This window comes from Erpetoichthys calabaricus, chromosome 9 (assembly GCF_900747795.2).
Source record: "Erpetoichthys calabaricus chromosome 9, fErpCal1.3, whole genome shotgun sequence".
NCBI classification, from domain to species: Eukaryota; Metazoa; Chordata; class Cladistia; order Polypteriformes; family Polypteridae; genus Erpetoichthys; species Erpetoichthys calabaricus.
This window is the reverse complement of record NC_041402.2, coordinates 69,632,135-69,654,852: the sequence shown is the minus strand read 5'-3', so window position 1 is coordinate 69,654,852 and position 22,718 is coordinate 69,632,135. Positions and strand designations below refer to the sequence as shown.

General features: G+C 38.6%; 1 protein-coding gene across 2 annotated transcripts in view; it reads right to left on the bottom strand.

Annotated features, from left to right (window-relative positions):
* Positions 1–22,718, bottom strand: part of LOC114657795 (adhesion G-protein coupled receptor G5-like) — a 114,381-nt gene that overhangs the window by 22,909 nt on the left and 68,754 nt on the right. For both annotated transcript variants that reach the window (XM_028809697.2, XM_028809698.2), the window contains exons 4-8: positions 17,415–17,849; positions 11,434–11,500; positions 4,218–4,359; positions 1,971–2,096; positions 1,065–1,184 (exon numbers count right to left, since the gene is read on the bottom strand). In XM_028809697.2, coding sequence (XP_028665530.1) covers positions 1,065–1,184; positions 1,971–2,096; positions 4,218–4,359; positions 11,434–11,500; positions 17,415–17,849 — 890 coding nt within the window. The remainder of the gene's footprint in view (positions 1–1,064; positions 1,185–1,970; positions 2,097–4,217; positions 4,360–11,433; positions 11,501–17,414; positions 17,850–22,718) is intronic.

Below are 22,718 nucleotides of genomic sequence, written 5' to 3'. Positions count from 1 at the left end.
CCAAGAGTATAGAAGCATTAGAGTAAAGGGTATCTGAAGGTTTGCTATAATTTAGTTAAACCCACATTGCCACAGTTTAGGGTCTTAGTTAACTGATTTGAAAGTTGGAGCACTTCATATTTTTTAGTTACTTCATCAAAGAGTCCATTATCACATTTTTGTTTAATGAATGTTTGTTTAACAATGAATCATATTAAAAATAACAACACAAGAACGCAATTACATGTGTTAGGAGAGTATATTAAAAATATGCTTTTTAACAGTACCTTACAATATCATGTTGTTAGAAACATAGCCAAAATAGGCTTGTGGTGGCTCAGTAGCTTACATAGACATAGATGTAATATCCTATTGTTAGTTGTTGTTTATGGATGGTTTGTAACTAACAGTAGGAACGATACATACATTTCTTAAAACATAACTTTCTTAAAAGAAGTAACCAATGGAGAGTTAACAATTCTGTTGATGTTTTGAAGCTCAAATTGTTTGTTGCTTCAGGACTTGATGGACAGAAGGTCTGGAGCTTTGCAAATCAAATTAAATAATTATAATGTGCAGATAAAGCACCTGTGAGGTTGTTTTTAATGTAACATAATTACTAAGTGTGAATAGTGTTTCACTTTATGTTTCCCTCTTTAATTAATTTCTTTTCTTTTCTAATTGAATGGTTAACATACTGTATCTCAAGCAGCAAGAGAAGGGAGTTGCTGTACGAGAAGCCAGTGCGCGTGAGCCTCCTCCAGTGTTTTAACTATCTTGCATTAGAGATCAGTTTTGCTGTCAGGAGTGGCTGTCAGATGAGTAAAAATGGAAAATATACAAAAGTTGGAGTAACATCTCATATTTTAAATTTGAAAGAGTAAAGTAACTCGCAATTAAAGTTACACAGAATGTTTCTTTATTTTAATATATGTTCAAAAATACACTAATACTTTTCAAAGGCAGAGTTTGAAATTTCAAACATCTCTACAGTACACTGATGAACTTTCTAATTTCCTTGAAGAAAATGTGTGATAAATTATTACAGCTTTTGGATGTGCAATAAGTAAGTGCCAAGTACTTACTGTAAATGGGGTTTTGTGTTGGAAAGTAATAATTACTGGATCTTTCAGATTAGAAATAATTTCATTTTCAACACTGATTCCAACAACATCCTCGTTTAATATATCACTTTGTTCCTTGTCCTGCAAAAAAGAACAGGATTATTGTACTTTTGCAAGTTTCACTGTTCATATTCAAAGTTTAAGGAAACAGGTACAGCATATAATGCAGTGTTTCAAAGAGGGCAAGCTCCGAACTTGATGCCAAACTACTAAAACGAAAGTTACAGTACTGTTTGTCTTCTTCTTTCTGATTAAGTCTAGAGATCACTTTGTCCATTTGTTCCATTTGCCTTTTTTGGTTTAAGTAATATGACATTTTAACAAATTATGCATTAAAATTAACTTCCAAACCTCATATAATCGAATACAGGCTAGCACAATTATGATACTAACTTTAGGAGTTGCATGTTTTACTTAAATAAGAAAGCTGTAAGATGACTGTCAATAACAAATGTCCATTCACAAAAACTATACACTCTTTGTATGGCGCAATTTACAGACTGAAGACTAAAAATAAATAAATCATTTTTCACTTAGAAAGTGTTGACAAGGTGATATTTCCACGTCTGGGCTCATTATCTGTAACTGATTTCACTTTTGCTTCTTGCTTGAAAACAGATGTTGTATGTTACATTAGGTACTTTTAAACCCAGGACAGTGTTTATCATAGCTTTTATTTATTTACTATTTACATAGTATTCATTTTATTAAGTCTCTTTTGATAAAGTATCCCAAATCAGAATGAAGGAATTTTAAAATCATATGTCAATCACAAAATTAAACTGCTCCCTAAATTCCTAATCTGATACATTTTATGTACAAAATAAAATCTGTAAGTGTGAATAATATAAAAATCCAACTCATTACCTGAAAAAGTTCAGATGATTTAAAGAAGGTGCATACTACTTTGGCTGTATTCCATTTTTTAGGATTCAGTTTTTCCACAATTGAAGGAGGAATGTGCACAGAAGGCCACTGGTCCGTGCTCGGCCTCTGATGGATTAAAGTATAATAATTAGCAGAGTTTATCACCATTTACATTACTGCACCAGTTTTTACTTTAGTTACCTATATTTTGCTGGGAAATAAGTTTTTTTAGGATCATAAATGATTCTTTCAAAAATTTACAAGCTACTCAGCACATGACAGACCACTAATCATTGATTTGTATTATCTCTCACACCAGTTCAGTGTATATCATAATAGGAAAAAATTTATACAAAAAATAGTTGTAAATTACACAAAAGCAAGGGGTAAAATAAACTTGCTGTCAATATAATGATGGTTATGTATGTTTGTTTTTTTGGTAAGCTTTATTAATCCTTAAGGGCTTCTCTTTATTTTTGTAGCTTTTCCATACTTATCTCTATATATATAAAATCCAATGTGCCTGTCTGTCTGTCCACTTTTCACGAGAGAACTACTTAAAGGATTTAGATTGTTTTTTTTTTCTATAGTTTGCTTGAACATTCCGGTTGATTTTTCAACGTCTCTCATCGCACAAAGTATTATAGTTCGGTTGCAGCACAGATTTATTCACTACGTTCGAATCACTCTACCTCTCGCCACGAGTTGGAGCGTACTTTGCCTCTGCTTAGCTAGTGATGCTTGTTTGTTCAGCAGACATTATCATTTACAGATTGTTAGAGTAACATTTGACGTTTTTGAGAGTGAGATCACATCTACGTGTGTTTTAAAGGATAGCTGCTCATTGGTACAGATATCACGGGCACGTACTCTTTTCCCCACGTGGCGGACGCTCTCCCATCAGAGCTGAACACGATCAGATACAGTGCCAATATTTGACGTTGGAGCATACCTACCTTCTTCTTGCCCAGAGATACCATGCCAACGTTTTACATTTTTGGCAAAGAGATCACAGCTACATTTTCGCCCCTGATAGCAAACCCAAAAATATTGTATGTCAAGAGGCCCTCAGATATGAAAGCTATGAATATAAATTCTTCTCGATACAAATTATTCAATTTTTTTTATTGATTTTTAAAGTTTGGCCTGTTTCACTACTAAGCGGGCAGATCCGCAGAGGACAGCTAATTTGTACTATTTTTATTTAATATATGTAGTTTTACCCCAGTCCCTTACTATAAGTTGTGTCTCCAGGGGCAAAAACTAATTTGCAATGAAGATTCTCTGGTGCTGCAAAGTTTAGGGCTGCAGTTACCTGTGAGGAATATAAAGCCTTTACTTGCATCAGTTATTTCAGTGTGGCATTTAATTTTGTTCCTGGCTCATGTATGGTCTTAGCTTATTTATTCTTTGTGTTGTTTATCAAGTATTATTTTGTAGATGTTATTAGACTGTTATTGGTTTTGTTCTGCTTGTATTTAATCCAAAAAGGTCTTCACTTATACTAAAAAAAAAACCTTCAGTTGAAATGAATATTTTATAATTACAAGACATTTTATAAAATGAAGCTACAAAGTGACTAACAGTTTTGACAAACGTTTCAATAAACATTTGCTAATAATTGTATAAAATATTAGATTGAGGACTGATTCAGTAGAAAGCACCTCAGTCCCACAGGTCAGCACAGCAAAAAATGAAATCTAAGCAAGTCAAAAGCTTTTATATCACACCATTAAATCTTGTTTTCCTTACTGTAAGAATGATTGACTTATCAAAAAATGTGTATGATTATTTACATTACTTAGAGAATCTTAGTCCAGCAAATGTTGCTTATCCCTTTGACAGACTGTTATGCTAAATAAAAGCAAAGCAACTCCCATTTCTAGTTTTTTTGTCCAGTTTTTGCATATTAATTTTTTGCACTGAGAGAATCTGCACCCAATATTTGTCTGGGTGGAGTTTTCATTTTCTTCTTGTGTTGGCATGAGTTTTGTCTAGTTACTCCAACAACACATGTACCGTATTTGTTAAGTTCATTTGCAGTTAAAAACCAACCCATTATATACGAGTGTGGGTGGGTGCACTCAATAATGGGGCTGGGGGCCCATCTAGAGTTTGGTTCCTGCATTGGATTCAATATATGATGGAGAGGCCTTGGATCATGTTCCCTGCCACCCTGTACCAGAAAAAAGTGGGTTCATACTTGGATGGAGGGATAAATCAGTTAAAGAAAAGGACGATGCTCACCCTGGGTGTCACGTTTTTATTTGGTATTTCTTCTAAGTCTTTAACTTTGAAGACTGTTGTGTGAGCACATGGCAGATCAAATCGATTCACCTTTGCTGAAAAATTGGCCTTCATCAATTTGTCATCTAGTCCATAGGAAATTCTAAAAAGATAAAATAACAACCCCAATTAATAAATCTGTTTTACTCCCATTAACATATAATTCTACTGAAATTATCAAGAAAACTGAGCTTTTTATTTTGTTAGATAATACATTGTAAAAAACTGTCCAACAATGCACTGAGACACTAAACGAGTAAACCATGCAACAAAAGGTTAGAAATGGGACTGTGCTATAAAACACACTTTGAGACAGCGCCATACTGATGCTATTAAAAATATCCATCCATCCATTTTCCAACCCGCTGAATCCGAACACAGGGTCACGGGGGTCTGCTGGAGCCAATCCCAGCCAACACAGGGCACAAGGCAGGGAACCAATCCTGGGCAGGGTGCCAACCCACCGCAGGACACACACAAACACACCCACACACCAAGCACACACTAGGGCCAATTTAGAATCGTCAATCCACCTAACCTGCATGTCTTTGGACTGTGGGAGGAAACCGGAGCGCCCGGAGGAAACCCACGCAGACACGGGGAGAACATGCAAACTCCACGCAGGGAGGACCCGGGAAGCGAACCCAGGTCCTCAGATCTCCCAACTGCGAGGCAGCAGCGCTATCCACTGCACCACCGTGCCACCCTATTAAAAATATTCAAAAATTAAAATAGTTGTGCTTCTGTCATTTTATTCTTGCATTTTCAACAGGCTCCTGGAATGAAAGTTGCTGATTAAGGGTAATATAATGTACGATTATATAATAATTACAATACTGTATTGCCAATTAGATACTTGACAAACAGATATACTGAATTTTACATTTTTCGATCCTCTACCAAGTCCTCAAATCTTCAGGGCCTTATTGAATACGCCTGAAACCACCTTCAGTGTGGTCAAAGCTGGTCAAAGCATGTATCAGCCAACTTCAACCTACACATTACATGTTTTACTTTTTTGTACAATTGTGGGAATTAACAGAATGTTGCTGTTTGCTCTTGTATTCATTCTTGAAAAGCTTAGTTCACTGCCACCTACTGGCTGACTGGCAATATTGTATTGACTGAGGGTTACCCAATAGAAATTACAAAAATAAAACAGACTTGGCAGTAGTTTAGGGCTGTTCAAGATTTTGGTTTTACATCCATGTACTGAAAATATATTTTGTAGCACAACATCTGGAGTATTGCAAAAATGTGTAGAACTAAAGAGGAAGGAGTACAAAATTGTGTTCCAAGATCTATTCCATTTCAAACTGCATTAATTAGGACAACATTTTACTTAGAGTTTTGTCATGAATATGACACATGGTGTCACATGCATCATAGCACAAAACAGTTTTTTGCGGCCGCTGACTCATATAGAATAGAAGCGTCTAAGACTTCCAGCTTTGAATAAAGTGGCAGACACTGATGTTGTGTCCTCAGGCACAGTTTTGCTTTTTCTTAGATCACTGGAATCACTGCTCAGCACATATTTTTAGAGTAGCAGATTCCTTATTGTTTCACTCTGTAATGTGCTTGCCAATAGTGCTTTAGTTAATTTATATTGTGGTGGACGGCTGGCTGCTCAACCTGGCCGGGACACCCAGAAAGAAGAAAGATGGGGGAAAGCAATTACAGAGGGACACTACCTCCCCCAGAATGCCAGATGGAGATGCCCCTGCAGCATAGCGGCACCCCAGATTCCCGCAGGGCACCATGGGAGTTGGAGTTTGGCTTCACAGTCCTGCTGGGTGCCGTGGCTGCCACCAGGACATGCTGCAAGAAGGCACGAGAATTTATATTTCCCATATAGCCCGGAAGCACTTACGAGTCACGGGGACGGAACCACAGAAGTACTTCCGGGCTGAAGAAATCCACAAGTCTCCATCTGACCCGGAAGTGCAGACAAGTCATGTGGCTAGAAGGACAGGAGCTCTTCCGGGTCAAAGACTATTTAAAGGACTGGTGGAGACTCCCCAGGCGAGCCGGAGTTGGGAGGGAGCAGGACAGAGCTTGGTGGGAGGAGTGGAGGAGAGATTTGGTTATTATTTTGCTTGTTTGGTTTGGTGATGGAGGTGCTTTGGGGCACTACATCTAGAAGAAAAACCATTAAAGATCTTCTTGGTGATTTTACCCTGTGTGTAGTGTGTCTGTCTGTTGGGTTGAAAGAGGCAACAGCGACCTCTAGCATCTTACAATATTAACAGTTAATTTCTTCTGTATCTGGTTATGCATTTCATTTCCTGGTTGACATACAAGGTTCTTAAACAAACAGATTAATGCTAAGCCACATTTAAATTGTATTGTTTTTACAACCCTTTTACAAGATAACTTTTGCTCAGCATTAAAACTGGTTTCAGAGAAATACTTTTACTTTATGCAAGGTGTGACATATTTCCCCGTTCAACTAACTGAAGACTAATTGAAGACTGACATCTCGCAGCTCTCTATCCACAAACCTCAAATTACATATTATGCTGCTTTTAAGATATTTCCATTGCATTTGTAGCATAAATGGTTACTAAAGAAAAAGTTTCAGTGTTTAATGTGGCATATCAATATGTGTGCTTCTTTTGTAAGTGTAAAAAAGATTGATTTACTATGTAACTTAATATTAAAGAAATAAATGTGAAATGCAGCTGTACACTGGATTGAAAATAATAGTTGATTTTCCTCAAAGTCCACAATCCCTAGATAGAGTAGTGAATTTCAATCGTATATCTTTTTTAATGTCTCTTCCTTTGTCATGATGCTCTTAAAAGTTTACATTTTAACTACAGATATTCTGTTTCATAAATAACCTGTTTTGCATACACATATACAGTATGTGCATACAAGTGAGGTAAGGCAGATTAGACTGACACTTAGTGGACCGGTCAGGTCAGGTTGGGGAGCATGCACTGATACAGTGCCTTGCTGCATCCACCACACGACGAAACAGCTCAGGATCCAGATTGGCAACCTCCAGGGCAGACACTTGGCCCAGTCCCACCCCCCTGGAAATGACCATCTACTTGCCACAGCCAGTTGTTACGTGGGCATCCCCTTGGCCTGGACCAGTCAACAATGAGGATTCACGCCACATGGCTGTAATGCTGTAACTGATGCTCCCTCACAATGCGTGTAATGTGCCTCATTCAGAACTCCGTGAGGAACTGCTCATTTGACACAAATTCAAACCAGCAGTACCCAAGGATTCTCCATAGAGACACAGTACCAAAGAAGTCCAGATTTCATCTCAGGTCACTGGATAGTGTCTATGTCTTGCAACCATATAGCAAGACATGACACTAAGTGAACACTTTAACCCAATTGTAAATATGGTGATCAATGTACTGTACATACGACACAAAGAGTGCTTCTCTAATTTGCAAACCCTTGTCTTTCTCTTTCTCTCTCTCTCTGTAGTCCTGCACAACTAATAATTTTTAGGAAAAGCTTTGCAGTAGTAGACATTGTAAAATTTAGCTTTATATACCATATAGGATCTTTCATATTTTTGTTTCATCAATGATATACATTTAATCTGTGGCACATTCCTTATGATACTTGGCAATGTGATTAATCACTTAAAATATCAGAAGCATAAATTAAATTTAATACACTAAGAAAACATAGTTGCTGCAATATCATCAACAACTGCAGAAAATAAAAAATTCCTGTGCATACTAAATAGAAAGCCAAGTGATTACACTGGCTTCAGCCACTAGAGAAAGTAAGAGATGACCAAAAACATTATTCAGCAAAAGCGTGCCAGGAAACGCTACTGGGGCTCCTTTATACCAACAGCAAAATGTCTGTATAATTCCTCCCCTATGACTGTGAATAGCCAAGGCAGACATTTTCTTTCTTTTTAATTTTCTTCCTGCGTAGTCATTCTGTTGTGTGTTCAGACCATATTGTATGTGTATATCCATCTATCTATCGTTTGTAAAAGGCAAAATCTCCCCCTGGGGAAAAATAAAGTTCTATGTATGAAATGAAGAATATGTTAAGTAAGATTACGTGTTTTATAAACAGAACTTGTTGGAAGACTATAATATTAAATAATGTAACAGATATTGTATCATCATGTAGAATTGCCAAGTATACATGCAGTGACTGCAATGAAATGAGACCCTGTTCAGGGGATGTTTCCTGCCTTTCACCCAAGGATAGACTTCAGCCATCTACTGCCCTGAATTGGATTACGCAGATTTGAAAATGAAGGTGATGTTTGTAATGAACTTTTTATCTTGAGTTGTTTTATTATTTTTATTGCTTTGCAACCCCCCACCCCCCATAACCTATCATCTGTGGCGGAGGTGCAAAAGCTGTAGATTTGTCAAAAAATATTGATCTCCGGTTTTCTACAGATCTCCACGTTTTGGGGTCCCCTGATACCAAAAACATCAATATCTCGATGATGGGTGAGTGTCTGTGTGTGTCACAGTTTCTTGAGAGCTAAAATGGCTGGATGGAAAAATACCAAACTCAAAACTTAAGCCTGTTATGAGATGACGATGTGCTGATTAGTTTTTGAGCAAAATTGTGCACTGTAGAGGAAACCTCAAATACCATAATTCTGCAATTAATTATGAATTCTTCTTGTCAATTGCTATCGTAATGACCTATTTTATGATCAGAAATATTGCATCAGAGTGGTAAATAACTACTGAAATGTTATAGAATAGTTTGAGTAACTTGGTTCCTAGGGCACAAAGCCTACTGACACTCACAACCAAATTCTTTTTTTTAATTATTGCAGCATTCAGCTCAATTTCTCTGCCTTTTGGCTGTATTTAAATAAGTAACTGAATATTATTATCCAAATTATTTTCAATGGTATTTATTTTAATTTATGTCATAGTTTAGAAATATAAATGCACCAGAAAGCTGTTCATCTCTTTGATGTAAACACCAACAATAAAGTGTGCAAAAAAAGAATAATTTTGAAAATTACAAAGATGCAAAATGTTATTCAATGTTGGTTCAAACTCCAGACTCAACACGGTCTCTGCCTTATGTATTATTGATGATGGTTCAGAATTGACTTAAATCTTGTAGTACGAACTTATCTACAAGCTTATTCAAGCTGAGTTTGCCATATGCCAGTATTAACTGGTCTACACATACATTGTTACTTGATATATACCAATTATACTGTGCTACTTTCGAATTATAAAATGCTCAGGCTTATCTACATCAGACAACACCTTTGATTAAAATGGACCAAGAGGATGCTTGGCAGACAGCTCAGTTTCACTTGCGTTTGTTCTAATTTTACATACAGCCATCCATACGTACACTGCTCAGCTGAAGACATGCTGGTCTGTGGTATTGCATTAGCTCAGCTAAACAACACAAAGTCACTACCAGCACAAACACTATAAAATATGTAGCATAAGTAAAGGGAATCCAAGTGGTATTATAAGTATAAAATAGGAAGATGAATTTGGGATAAACAATTACATGTCATACTAAACCACTATGAAGAGTTGCCCAGTCTGAAAGAAGGGATAAAGGTGTGCAAGCGGCACTAGTGTGGTATAAAATAGGAGAACCTTCTAACATATGACAAAATCAAGGAAAACTCATTGTCATTCTGCATGTCAGTGTGGAAAAACGGGCCATGCCAAGGAGGTGGAAAGCCCAACAGATGGGTGTCCTTGTTTGAGGGCACCACTGCAGACGATATCCTGGAAAACTAGGAACATGGGTGAAAAGCAAGACCACCAGGAGCCGTTCAATTTTATGAAGTCTGATATGTGATAGAACATCATCCTTGAATAGAAGGCGTGAGACTGGGACTTCCTTAACTATACTGAAGTCTTGCATGAGGTCACTAAACAAATTATAAAGGTTAGGAGCACGCGCTGAAGCAGTGCATTGCAGCACCCACCACATGACAAATCAACTCAGGATCCCAGATTAGGACCTGAGTGCAGCCATGCAATGGGTGACACCTCAGCACCACAAGAGTTCAGATGGAGTGGAACCAGTGTGAGGTTTTTTATGGTGGCTGGAGTGCCAATTCTGCCACCAACCCGCAGGTTTTTCCCTGCAGGTTGGAGGGCCTGCATGCAGGGCTGGATGCAGATTAATGTCATAGGCAGGATGGAGCAATTGTAGGTTAAGTGTCTTGCTCAAGGGCCCAATGAAGTAGAGTCACTTTTGGCATTTACAGGATTCGAACCGGCAACCTTCCGAATGCCAGTGCAAATCCCTAGCCTTAGAGCCACCACTCTAGGAAAAAAGACAAATTAAAAGGTGTAAACAGTGTTTAGTTGGTGACAATATTAGTTAATGTTTGGAAATTTTAATGACATTAGATAAGATTACTAGTTCAGTCACCATATTGTGTGACTTTATAAAGTATCTTCAACTTCCAGTGTATTAACTATAAAAATTAGTTGTGAGTGGACAGTTTATTTGGGCAAAAGTGACTGGATGCCAAATACTATACATAAATTATACACTGTAAGAATGGACGCTGTATAGCGCCTGACCCAACACAGATTGGACACGGGAGGCACGTTTAAAATAAACAAACTTTTATTTTTCTTCGTCTGTGGGCTACGCCTTTCCCGTACCCACAGACACAACACAGTCCCAAGCACTTAAGCACCCAAGTAACAAGAAGCACTTATCCTCCTCTCTTCCACCACCGCACCTCCTCAGCAAGTTTTTTCCTCCTTCCACCCGACTCTGGCTGCTTAGTGGTGGTCGCTGGCTCCCTTTTATCAGGTACCCGGAAGTGCTCCATGTGGTTGATTGCCAACATCCGGCTGCACTTCCGGGTAAGGTGAAACCAGTGCCCAAAAGGTGCCAGCAGCTCCTGTTGCAGCACCCCCTGGCGGCGCCTGCAGAACCCCACAGAGCTGCACAGAACTCCAACCTCCATGAAGCCCTGGGGGAGTCTGAGGCACCGCTGCAACCCAGGGAGGCTGCCATCTAGCATCCAGGGGGAGATACTGGGCTTCCCACCCTTGTCCCCCTGGCAGATGTGGTGATGGGGCGTCCCAGCCAGGCATGGGCCCCGGCCATCCGTCACAACAAGTAAAAATTGCCTGAACATATTGTACTTCATTACTTTATATGTGAATGTTTTTTGTGTCCAAATCAATGCTTTTTAAAAGAGAACAGTACTTACTGGTATCCTTTTTCCAGATCTGACTTTGGTTTTTCTGGGCTATACGCATTTTCACACACTGTTTTGGCTACAATGAAATAATACAAAATTAGATACAACTCTATAACTTTAAGCTGAGTTACAGCTCTTCTGCTAATGTGCAATTACAGGTAAGCTACTTCACATAGTAGTCAAATAAACACATCATAGAATTTATACAATAGGTATGTATCACATTTCCGTTGGCTTATATTAAAAATCATTTCTACACTCACTTTGAATTATTACAACTTTTCAATGTTGTTGGGTATTTGCATAGGAAAGTATTTCTTGTATTAATACACCAAACAACTGGCAAGCATACAGCATAGTGAAACTACATGGTTCACAAATGCGAGGTACTTTGATTAACACAGTGTTTTATTTTGAAGCTTATTCAGGTTTCTCAAATTTTCTTGTTACTGGAAGTCAGACTCCAGATACACTGCCAGAACACAGAATTTGGGCTTACTGATGGGCCAAACACAAGACAGATATGAGTAAAAATCAAACAAGTTCTCCTAAAGGGGTAGGGGGCTGTTACCAATAAGTGTTCTTCAGGTACGTCTGCTTCAGGTAAATGAATGGAGATCACTGTCTCTTGTCTCTTGCAGTGTGCAGTGGTCACTCCATTCTGTAAATCATTTTCACCAGAAGAGCTGCATCAGTAAGACTGGACATTAGAGGGTTGAATGGGGATTTTACCTGATATATCTACTGAGGAAAATGATCCAATGTTAAATATTTGTGTGAGGGGAACGTCTGTGAATGTTTAGGATTATCAGTTCTTTTGAAGAAGAAATTGGAGTCAGGTGTTCCAATCAATGGGGTGACATCCATTTTGAGAGTGGAAGGCTCTGATCTATTTAAAGACCATAAATCTGGGCCTTCACTGTCAAAGTCTCATCTTCACCGAACAGGTTTGTAGAGCATTGTGTCATGCCTCAATCTGAGGAGATTTCTGGGGACTTCGGGGAAAAAAGGTTGTTCATGCACACCAGACTGGAAAAGGTTGCAAAACTATTTGTAAAGAGTTTGGATTCCATAGTCCACTGTAAGGCAGATTGTGTGCAAATGGAGGAAATTTAAAGCCATTTTTTCCCCAGGAGTAGCTGACCAACAAGGACCACTGCAAGTGCAAGGTATGTAATATTCAAGGAGGTCAAATATAACACCATGGTAAAGTCTAAGGGTCTCGTCTTGCATTGGCTAATGTCAATGTCCATGAGTCCAGCATAAGAAGAACACTGATCAACAATGGCAAGCATGGCAGAGTTGAATGGAGAAAGCCAATATTCTAAAAAAACAGGACTGCTGCCTGGGTGTCTAAAGTTTTCTAAAAACCACATGTACAGTTAGGTCCATAAATATTTGGACAGAGACAACTTTTTTCTAATTTTGGTTCTGTACATTACCACAATGAATTTTAAATAAAACAACTCAGATGCAGTTGAAGTGCAGACTTTCAGCTTTAATTCAGTGGGGTGAACAAAACAATTGCATAAAAATGTGAGGCAACTAAAGCATTTTTTTTAACACAATCCCTTTATTTCAGGGGCTCAAAAGTAATTGGACAAATTAAATAACTGGAAATAAAATGTTCATTTCTAATACTTGGTTGAAAACCATTTGCTGGCAATGACAGCCTGAAGTCTTGAACTCATGGACATCACCAGATGCTGAGTTTCCTCCTTTTTAATGCTCTGTCAGGCCTTTACTACAGCGGCTTTCAGTTGCTGTTTGTTTGTGGGCCTTTCTGTCCGAAGTTTAGTCTTCAACAAGTGAAATGCATGCTCAATTGGGTTAAGATCAGGTGACTGAATTGGCCATTCAAGAATTTTCCACTTCCTTGCTTTGCTGTATGTTTTGGGTCATTGTCCATCTGTATCTTGAAACGCCACCCAATCAATTTGACTGCATTTAGCTGGATTTGAGCAGACAGTATGTCTCTGAACATCTCAGAATTCATTCGGCTGCTTCTGTCCTGTGTCACATCATCAATAAACACTAGTGTCCCAGTGCCACTGGCAGCCATGCACGCCCAAGCCATCACACTGCCTCCACTGTGTTTTACAGATGATGTGGTATGCTTTGGATAATGAGCTGTTCCACACCTTCTCCATACTTTTTTCTTGCCATCATTCTGGTAGAGGTTGATCTTGGTTTCATCTGTCCAAAGAATGTTTTTCCAGAACTGTGCTGGCTTTTTTAGATGTTCTTTAGCAAAGTCCAATCTAGCCTTTCTATTCTTGAGGCTTATGAGTGGCTTGCACCTTGCAGTGCACCCTATGTATTTACTTTCATGCAGTCTTCTCTTTATGGTAGACTTGGATATCGATACACCTACCCCCTGGAGAGTGTTGTTCACTTGGTTGGCTGTTGTGAAGGGGTTTCTCTTCACTATGGAAATGATTCTGCGATCATCCACTACTGTTGTCTTCTGTGGACGTCCAGGTCTTTTTGCGTGAGTTCACCAGTGCTTGCTTTCTTTTTCAGGATGTAGCAAACTGTAGATTTTGCCACTCGTAATATTGTAACAATTTCTCGGATGGGTTTTTTTCGGTTTTCGCAGCTTAAGGATGGCTTCTCTCACCTGCATGGAGAGCTCCTTTGACTGCATGTTGTCTGTTCACAGCAAAATCTTCCACATGCAAGCACCACATCTCAAATCAACTCCAGGCCTTTTATCTGCTTAATTGATAATGACATAATGACGGACTTGCCCACACCTGCCCATGAAATAGCCTTTGAGTCAATTGTCCAATTACTTTTGAGCCCCTGAAATGAAGGGATTGTGTTAAAAAAATGCTTTAGTTGCCTCACATTTTTATGCAATCGTTTTGTTCACCCCACTGAATTAAAGCTGAAAGTCTGCACTTCAACTGCATCTGAGTTGTTTCATTTAAAATTAATTGTGGTAATGTACAGAACCAAAATTAGAAAAAAGTTGTCTCTGTCCAAATATTTATGGACCTAACTGTATATACCAGAAGAATACTGGAAATATGTTCTGTGGAGAGAAAGGAGTCCAAAACATCAGCAAATCTTTCAGGTTATGTGATAACTCCCTCCCCAGACCAAACCCCCAGCTGTCAGACTCCTCAACACAATGCAGCCCCCATGATCTTCCACCCTACCCTAACATCTTAGACCACAACCTCTCACTCCAGATTACGCACAAATCTCTTTATCATGTACACTGTGAGCCCAGAGCTTCATCATTTTGTCTCTCTGTATATTTATATTTGGTTGAGATGCCAATAAAGTTGACTTTGAAGTAAACCTTTTGGTGGAACCACAAAAAATACATTTTAGCATAAGAACTTGAAGCATGCTGTGAAACATGGTGGTGGCAGTATCATGGTTTGAGCCTGCCTTACTGCCTCTGAACCAGGACAGCTTGCTAATACTGATGGAACTATGAATTCTGAATTGCATCAACAAATTCTACAGGAAGAAGTCAAGGTATTCATCTGTGAACTAAAGTTCAAGAGAAACTGAGTGATGCAGCAAGACCACAGCCCTAAATACACAAGTCATTCTACCAAAGAATGGTTAAAGCAGAAGACATTTCATGTCTTGGAATGGCAGAGACAAAGTCCTGATCTTAACCCTATAGAAATGTCGTGGAAGCAACTAGTTCATGCAAGAAATCCCACTAACATCTCTGGGCTAAAACTGAAGCAGTTCTGCAAGGAGAAAGGGCTGAAATTCGTCAAGCTGATATTCCATCACTGATCAACAGCTTCTATAAATGTTTTTTGCTGCACAAGGTGGGTCATGCCAGTACTGAAAGCAAAGATTCACATACAAATATTAACATTGGATAATTTTCCTCAATAAATAAATGAACAAGTGTAATGTTTTTATGCCACTTGTTTACTTTGGTTATCCATATCTAGGTTTAGAACTTGAGTAAAAATCTGATTCCATATTAGATCATATTTATGTAGAAATATAGAAAATTTTTCTTCTTCTTTCGGCTGCTACTGTTAGGGGCTGCCACAGCAGATCATCTTCTTCCATATCTTCCTGTCCTCTACATCTTGTTCTGTTACACCCATCACCTGCATGTTCTCTCTCACCACATCCATAAACCTCCTCTTAGGCTTTCCTCTTTTTCACTTCCCTGGCAGCTCTATCCTTAGCATCCTTCTCCCAATATACCCTGCATCTCTCCTCTGCACATGTCCAAACCAATGCAATTTCACCTCTCTGACATTGTCTCCCAACCGTCCAACTTGAGCTGACCCTCTAATGTACTCATTTCTAATCCTGTCCATCCTTGTCACACCCAGTGAAAATCTTAGCATCTTTAACTCTGCCACCTCCAGCTCTGTCTCCTGCTTTCTGGTCAGTGCCACCATCTCCAATCCATATAACATAGCTAGTCTCGCTACCGTCCTGTAGACCTTCCCTTTCACTCTTGCTGATACCCGTCTGTGACAAATTACTCCTGACACTCTTCTCCACCCATTCCACCCTGCCTACACTCTCTTTTTCACCTCTGTCCCACAATCCCCATTACTCTGTACTGTTGATCCCAACTATTTAAGCTCATCCACCTTTGCCAACTCTACTCCCTGCATCCTCACCATTCCACTGACCTCCCTATCATTTACACACATGTATTCTGTCTTGTTCCTACTGACTTTCATTCCTCTCCTCTATAGAGCATATTTCCACCTCTCCAGGGTCTCCTCAACCTGCTCCCTACTCTCGCTACAGATCACAATGTCATCAGCAAACATCATAGTCCACAGGGACTCTTGTCTAATCTCGTCTGTCAACCTGTCCATCACCATTGCAAATAAGAAAGGGCTCAGAGCCGATCCCTGATGTAATCCCACCTCCAACTTGAATGCATCCATCACTCCTACCGCAGACCTCACCACTGTCACACTTCCTTCGTACATATCCTGTATGACTCTTATGTACTTCTCTGCCACTCCCTACTTCCTCGTACAATACCACAGCTCCTCTCGAGGCACCCTGTCATATGCTTTCTCCTGGTCCACAAAGACGCAATGCAACTCCTTCTGGCTTTCTCTAAACTTCTCCATCACTAATGGGTTCATAAACATTTTAGCACCAGTATAATAGTTGTCAGAAGGTCCAAGAGAGGCTGCTTGGTGTTTACTGTTTAGTACTGTGTGTTTACTTCCTTATTTGTCCATCTTCCCCTTGTTTTTCCAAGACATTTACAGTATTTATATATTTTTTATGGTGTCGACCTTGTTTTTTGGTCAAGGTGGTACATTCTATAATAGAACATTATTTGTCCAGGTGATCAAATTTTATTATACATTAAAATTAACTGAGTTTAGGTTTATTACATGGACACATGGTACTATAAAATACAGTTAAAAGGTTTCGCCTTAATCATACGTTATCTGTAAAGGATTAATTAACCCAAAAAAAATATTTTTTAATGCTACTTACCCCAAGCGCTTTTGGAGTCATGGTCAAGAAAAAATTCTATAGTTTTCATGCAGAACAGTGATAAAAAGTTTCTGCAATTCAAATGTTTCAGCACATCTGCGTGCATTCCATTTTAGGTTAAGAGAGCATTCTCTGGAAGTGACTTGGATAACAACATTTTATAGGAAATACACGTGCTTAGGACATTGTGAATAAGCCACTGGATGACTTTACAAGTGGATTATGTGGCATAAGTAATTTAAATTTTTTTTAATAGTTTTGATGTTGTTTTCTGTTGTCCAGCATTTGTCACCATAGACTTACATTGTAAAATGTATCAGAAACTTTTTATTTTATCAGCATGCAAATATGAGAATACATTTTTTTAAGCAATACTGCAAACTACTTGGGGTAAATAGCATATAAAAATATTAGTTTCTGATAAAGTATTCCTTTAAAACAATTTTTGTCTTAATTTAGTACTTTAACATTTACTGGTAATATGTTTTGTTTTTGCATTTATAATTTTTAGTGGGCCTTACCACAATCATCAGCTTCTCCAGAGAAGGTATGATATCCTTGTAATTTGGTTGTTATTAAATCTCCTTGAATGCTGGCATTTTTAATTCCATTAGCACTTTCAATTCCTCCTTCTCTGTGTGATAAACTTGTGCAGCAGGTTTGTTGTGGTGATGAAGGTTCACAGATGTGATAAATATGGCTGTCATAATCAATCCAGAGATAATCCAGAAATCCATCCCAGTGGATGCAGAACATGACTTTCCGACTGGAATCATTTGGTAGTTTAATGTGGGAAGAATTTTGACAGTTGACAGTTATTTTACCAGTTATAGAAAGGGTGCTCTCATTGCTAGAGAAGGTAATGTTTTCACATCCTGGACTCACATCAAAATTCATACTCTGTTCTCCAGTGTGGTTCCGAAAACCACAGAATTTGAAGTCAGTTTCTAATTTACCTAAAAATAAACAAAATACACGTTTCAAATAAAGAGTCATAAGCAGATGAACACTTGATTATTATGTCTGATAGGAATTCATTTCAAATCAAGTTTACTGTAATGTATACATAGTAAAATGAAATGTATACTTGCATGTCTCCTCAGAATCGCTGACAAAAATATAAAACAAAATAAATAAATCAAAAATATACTTAATAAGCAATATACCATATATATATATAACCATAAAGTATTCAATACATACAAACTCTGTTCGTAAGTATGATATATTTATGTACACTGTTAGGATACAATATTTGAATTCTTATGATTGACGTGGTCAGCAACCTTATGACATTTGGGTAGAAACTATCCCTGAAATTACTGGTGTGAATGCCAATGGTCTTGGGCCTTTTGCCAGAAGGGAAGAGTGAAAAAAGCTGTTGTGCAAGATGACGAGTTCTTTAATCATACCACATGCCTTTCTCATTTTCACACAAAAGATCAGACCAAAATCTCTAAGACAAATGTGCAACAATTTAGAACACCCGTTAGGAGACATACTTTATATGTAGTTAGTGTAGGGCTGCATCAGTATGCTTCTGCAATGAAAAAAAAGTTGAAGGTTATCTCCATGCTGAAAAGGAAGGGTTAAGGACTCAACACACAACTTAAAAGGAAAGAATAAGTAACATGCATTGGAGAGGAAGGAGGGAAGAAAGCCAGGGCAGATGAAAGAGTACAGTAGGTATGAAAATGCTGCCGTTAGAGAAGATGACGGGGGAGATTAAAAAGCATACGTACTGTATATATGAAGATATATTTTTCCAGTTCTTAATGACCAACTAACTTTTTAATTTCTCCCTTTATCTTTTCTAATGACAGCTTTTTATTACCTACTTTCACCTCTTCTCCCTTCATCTGCCCTGGCATAGTTCCCTCCTTCGCCTCCGATACGTTACTATGCTTGTTCTTTCATTTACATCTGCACACCTGATGAAGGCCATACAGCCAAAAAGTTATGTCTTTAACCTTCTTTCATTTTCAGCATAGGAATAACTTTAAATCTTTTTGTACTTTATATGCATCTTGCATTGCAAGACCTGTATTGTTGGAAGGGTTGAATTGGAAAAAATCTCAATTTACATAATTATGATGGAATTAAAAGTAATGTAGAAGACACTTAACTAACTGTTCCGTTCACAGGCAAAGAAGAAACCCCTCCAAAAGCCAAGCCATAAACTCATCTTCTTTACAACCATTTTAGATGAAACATTGGGGATTTCTTTGTGACATAAATGTCAAGAAGTTAATCGACTAAGTTTCTAAAGCTCTTGATTTTTGCATACTCACATTTCATAATGATTATACAGTGCCTTTGCCAGAATGAACAAGTCATAAAGGCATTGTTAAATGTAATGAGAACCCACTGAAACATATTCAGAACTCCCCAGGCCAAACAATCAAGAGAGTTTACTGTTCATCACAGTTGTTTGAGAAGTGAGAGCACTGCATACAGTACCTCATTATAATGTAGTAGGCTTTGGCATAGCAGACAAGCATGTACATAATGTCGATATTTGTAACTCTGCCTCTTAAAACCTGCAGATATAATACCAGTTTGAGCAGAGTTTGCATAAACCTTGCTGACCTGAATGAGTTATGCACAGTGATTAGACAGGCTGAGAGAGTTTACGTGAGAGTTTATCCTCAGAATAGATACTTTACCAATAACAGACTTAGTTGGGGTGAGGGCATCGACAGAGATGGACTGACTCACCCCTTCAAGTGATCTTATCTTGGGACTACTCGTAAAATGGAACCCCAAAATCAGTTCACTTCAGAGCAACATTAAATAAATAAATATGTCTGGCTAGGGGTGTTTGTTTTGTGTGAGGAAGTACCTCCAACAGCACAACTGATTGGATTTGAGCTTACAATGGCCTCACAGAACAGACAACTTTCTGCCATGAAACAAAGCAGATTTCGAAAAAATGATGAGAAACCTAGCCAAGTTCGAAACAAAAATGTAAGAGTGAGCTGCAGTAAAACCCAAAATCAGAAACCAAGACATGTAGTATGAAATTCAAAGCAATGAAGTTGTCTCCCAAAAGATCACTAAATAAATACACATAATAAAAATTTTGAGGTTCCATCCATTATCTCGAAGAACCAGGAAGTGCACCCATGGATACATTTATCATGGAAATGTGTACATCTGTAGTAAATAACAATGGTGTTGTGAAGAGACAGAAATTATTTAATAATAAGTGTTTACATTTACATAGTGCTTTTCTCACTACTCAAAGCACATTTCATAGTGACTGGAGAGCCACTTCATCCACCTGTATGATGCAACAGCAGTCATTTTTGCACCAATACGCTCACCACACTTTAGCCATTAGGTGGTGAAGTGGTGAGAAAGTGAAAGGCAATTAGATACAGGGGATTACTAGGAGGACAAATTTAGCTTGGACATCAGAATACACCCTGCTCTTTATGAAGGATGCCCAGGGATCTTTTATGACCACAGAGAATCAGGATCTCAGCTTAAGTCTCATCTGAAGGATGGCTCTGTGTTTACGTCACAGTGTCCACATCACACCGCTGGAATCCATGTTCAGACCACAGGGTAAGCGTTATCTGCTGGCCTCACCAACACCTCTTCCCGCAGTAATCCAGGCTTTTCCTAGATGATCACTCATCCAGTTACTGGCCCGGCCTGAACATTCTTAGCTTCAAGTGGATGACCTTTTCTGAAGTGCTGGTGGTATGGCGGCTATTTCCAGTTTTATTAAATACCTTTAAAAGTGAAAGCAAATGGCACTATTGTTTTTACACAACTTAAATCCGTAGAATAGGAGCCTCACAGAAATGTACAAAAAAAAAAAAACAAACAGGATAATAACATACCGATTTTGGTAAATAGGCAGGAATTGACTAGCAGCCTGAGAAACTGGGGAAACCTGAGAGTGTTTTTAACTGGGTAATGTGGTATTTAAGACTTTAATGTTCCCTTCTGAAATAAACAAAGTTTTGTACTAGAATGTATAATTGTGAGCTTTCTTTCTCTGGTTAATTAAGCATCCTGCAGCAGTCATACTAATTAAAACAAATGTATTAGGCAGTTGGTGGTCAATTAAACAATTTAATCAATGCAATCTATTACACTGATTACAAACAATATTACTGCAAGCAATTCATTGCTTGTAATAAACATCTCTGTCCTGTCTTTACTGTACATTTAACACAGGCTTCTCATGGCAATGTCTAAGCTCACCAGGAGGATTTGAAGAATACCCATAACCTGTTATGTTGCTCCTGAGCCAAAACTGAAATCTTCCTGTGGTCATGACTCGTAAGATTTTGGAGGGTGGACAACACAGTTTTGTATTAGAGAGCTGCCTAATTATAAAGCAAATCAACAGATAACTCAGTATTTAGGGATAACTATTACAGGGAGGCACATCTCCCAATATTTTATGTGCTCCAGTAGTGCTTACTCTAAAGGCATTAGATTATTAGGAAGGATGCGGAGAAACGTCATTAAGCTGTTTACCCAAACCATGCCACAGCAATACACACGGAGTTCTATTGTCACTCTTAAAGACCAAGAGACCAGTCCTTCAAAAAGATCGGGATGTTGAATGCAGAAAGACCTAAGGATGCCATGGTAAGCTCTGCAGGGCAGGCTACAGGACTTTCTGCCAGAAGTAGTCCTAGGAAATGCTCTGCAAGTTCCTAAAAATCGACATATAAACCCTCTTTGAGTTTGAAGTCTGAAGGATTGTTACCTGCCTTGCCCAGCAACTGGATTACCATACACTAGGTTTGAGAATATTATCTCTCCCACAGACTAGTCACTATAACACATTACCAACAACACACAAAAAAGACAATGAGTAACATAATACATTAAGCAGTATACAGGTGCTGGTCATAAAATTAGAATATCATGACAAAGTTGATTTATTTCAGTAATTCCATTCAAAAAGTGAAACTTGTATATTAGATTCATTCATTACACACAGACTGAAGTATTTCAAATGCTTATTTCTTTTAATGTTGATGATTATAACTGACAACTAATGAAAGTCCCAAATTCAGTATCTCGGAAAATTAGAATATCAATTAAGACCAATGCAAAAAAAGGATTTTTAGAAATGTTGGCCAACTGAAAGGTATGAACATGAAAAGTATGAGCATGTACAGCACTCAATATTTAGTTGGGGCTCCTTTGGCCTGGACTACTGCAGCAATGTGGCGTGGCATGGAGTCGATCAGTCTGTGGCACTTCTCAGGTGTTATGAGAGCCCATGTTGCTCTGATAGTGGCCTTCAGCTCTTCTGAATTGTTGGGTCTGGCGTATTGCATCTTCCTCTTCACAATACCCCATAGATTTTCTATGGGGTTAAGGTCAGGCGATTTTGCTGGCCAATCAAGAACAGGGATACCATAGTCCTTAAACAGGGTACTGGTAGCTTTGGCACTGTGTGCAGGTGCCAGGTCCTGTTGGAAAATGAAACCTGCATCTCCATAAAGTTCATCAGCAGCGGGAAGCATGAAGTGCTCTAAAACTTCCTGGTAGACGGCTGCGTTGACCTTGGACCTCAGAAAACACAATGGACCAACCAGCAGATGACATGGCACCCCAAACCATCACTGACTATGGAAACTTTACACTGGACCTCACGCAACGTGGATTCTGTGCCTCTCCTCTCTTTCTCCAGACTCTGGGACCTTGATTTCCAAAGGAAATGCAAAATTTACTTTCATCAGAGAACATAACTTTGGACCACTCAGCAGCAGTCCAGTCCTTTTTGTCTTTAGCCCAAGCGAGACGCTTCTGACGCTGTCTCTTGTTCAAGAGTGGCTTGACACAAGGAA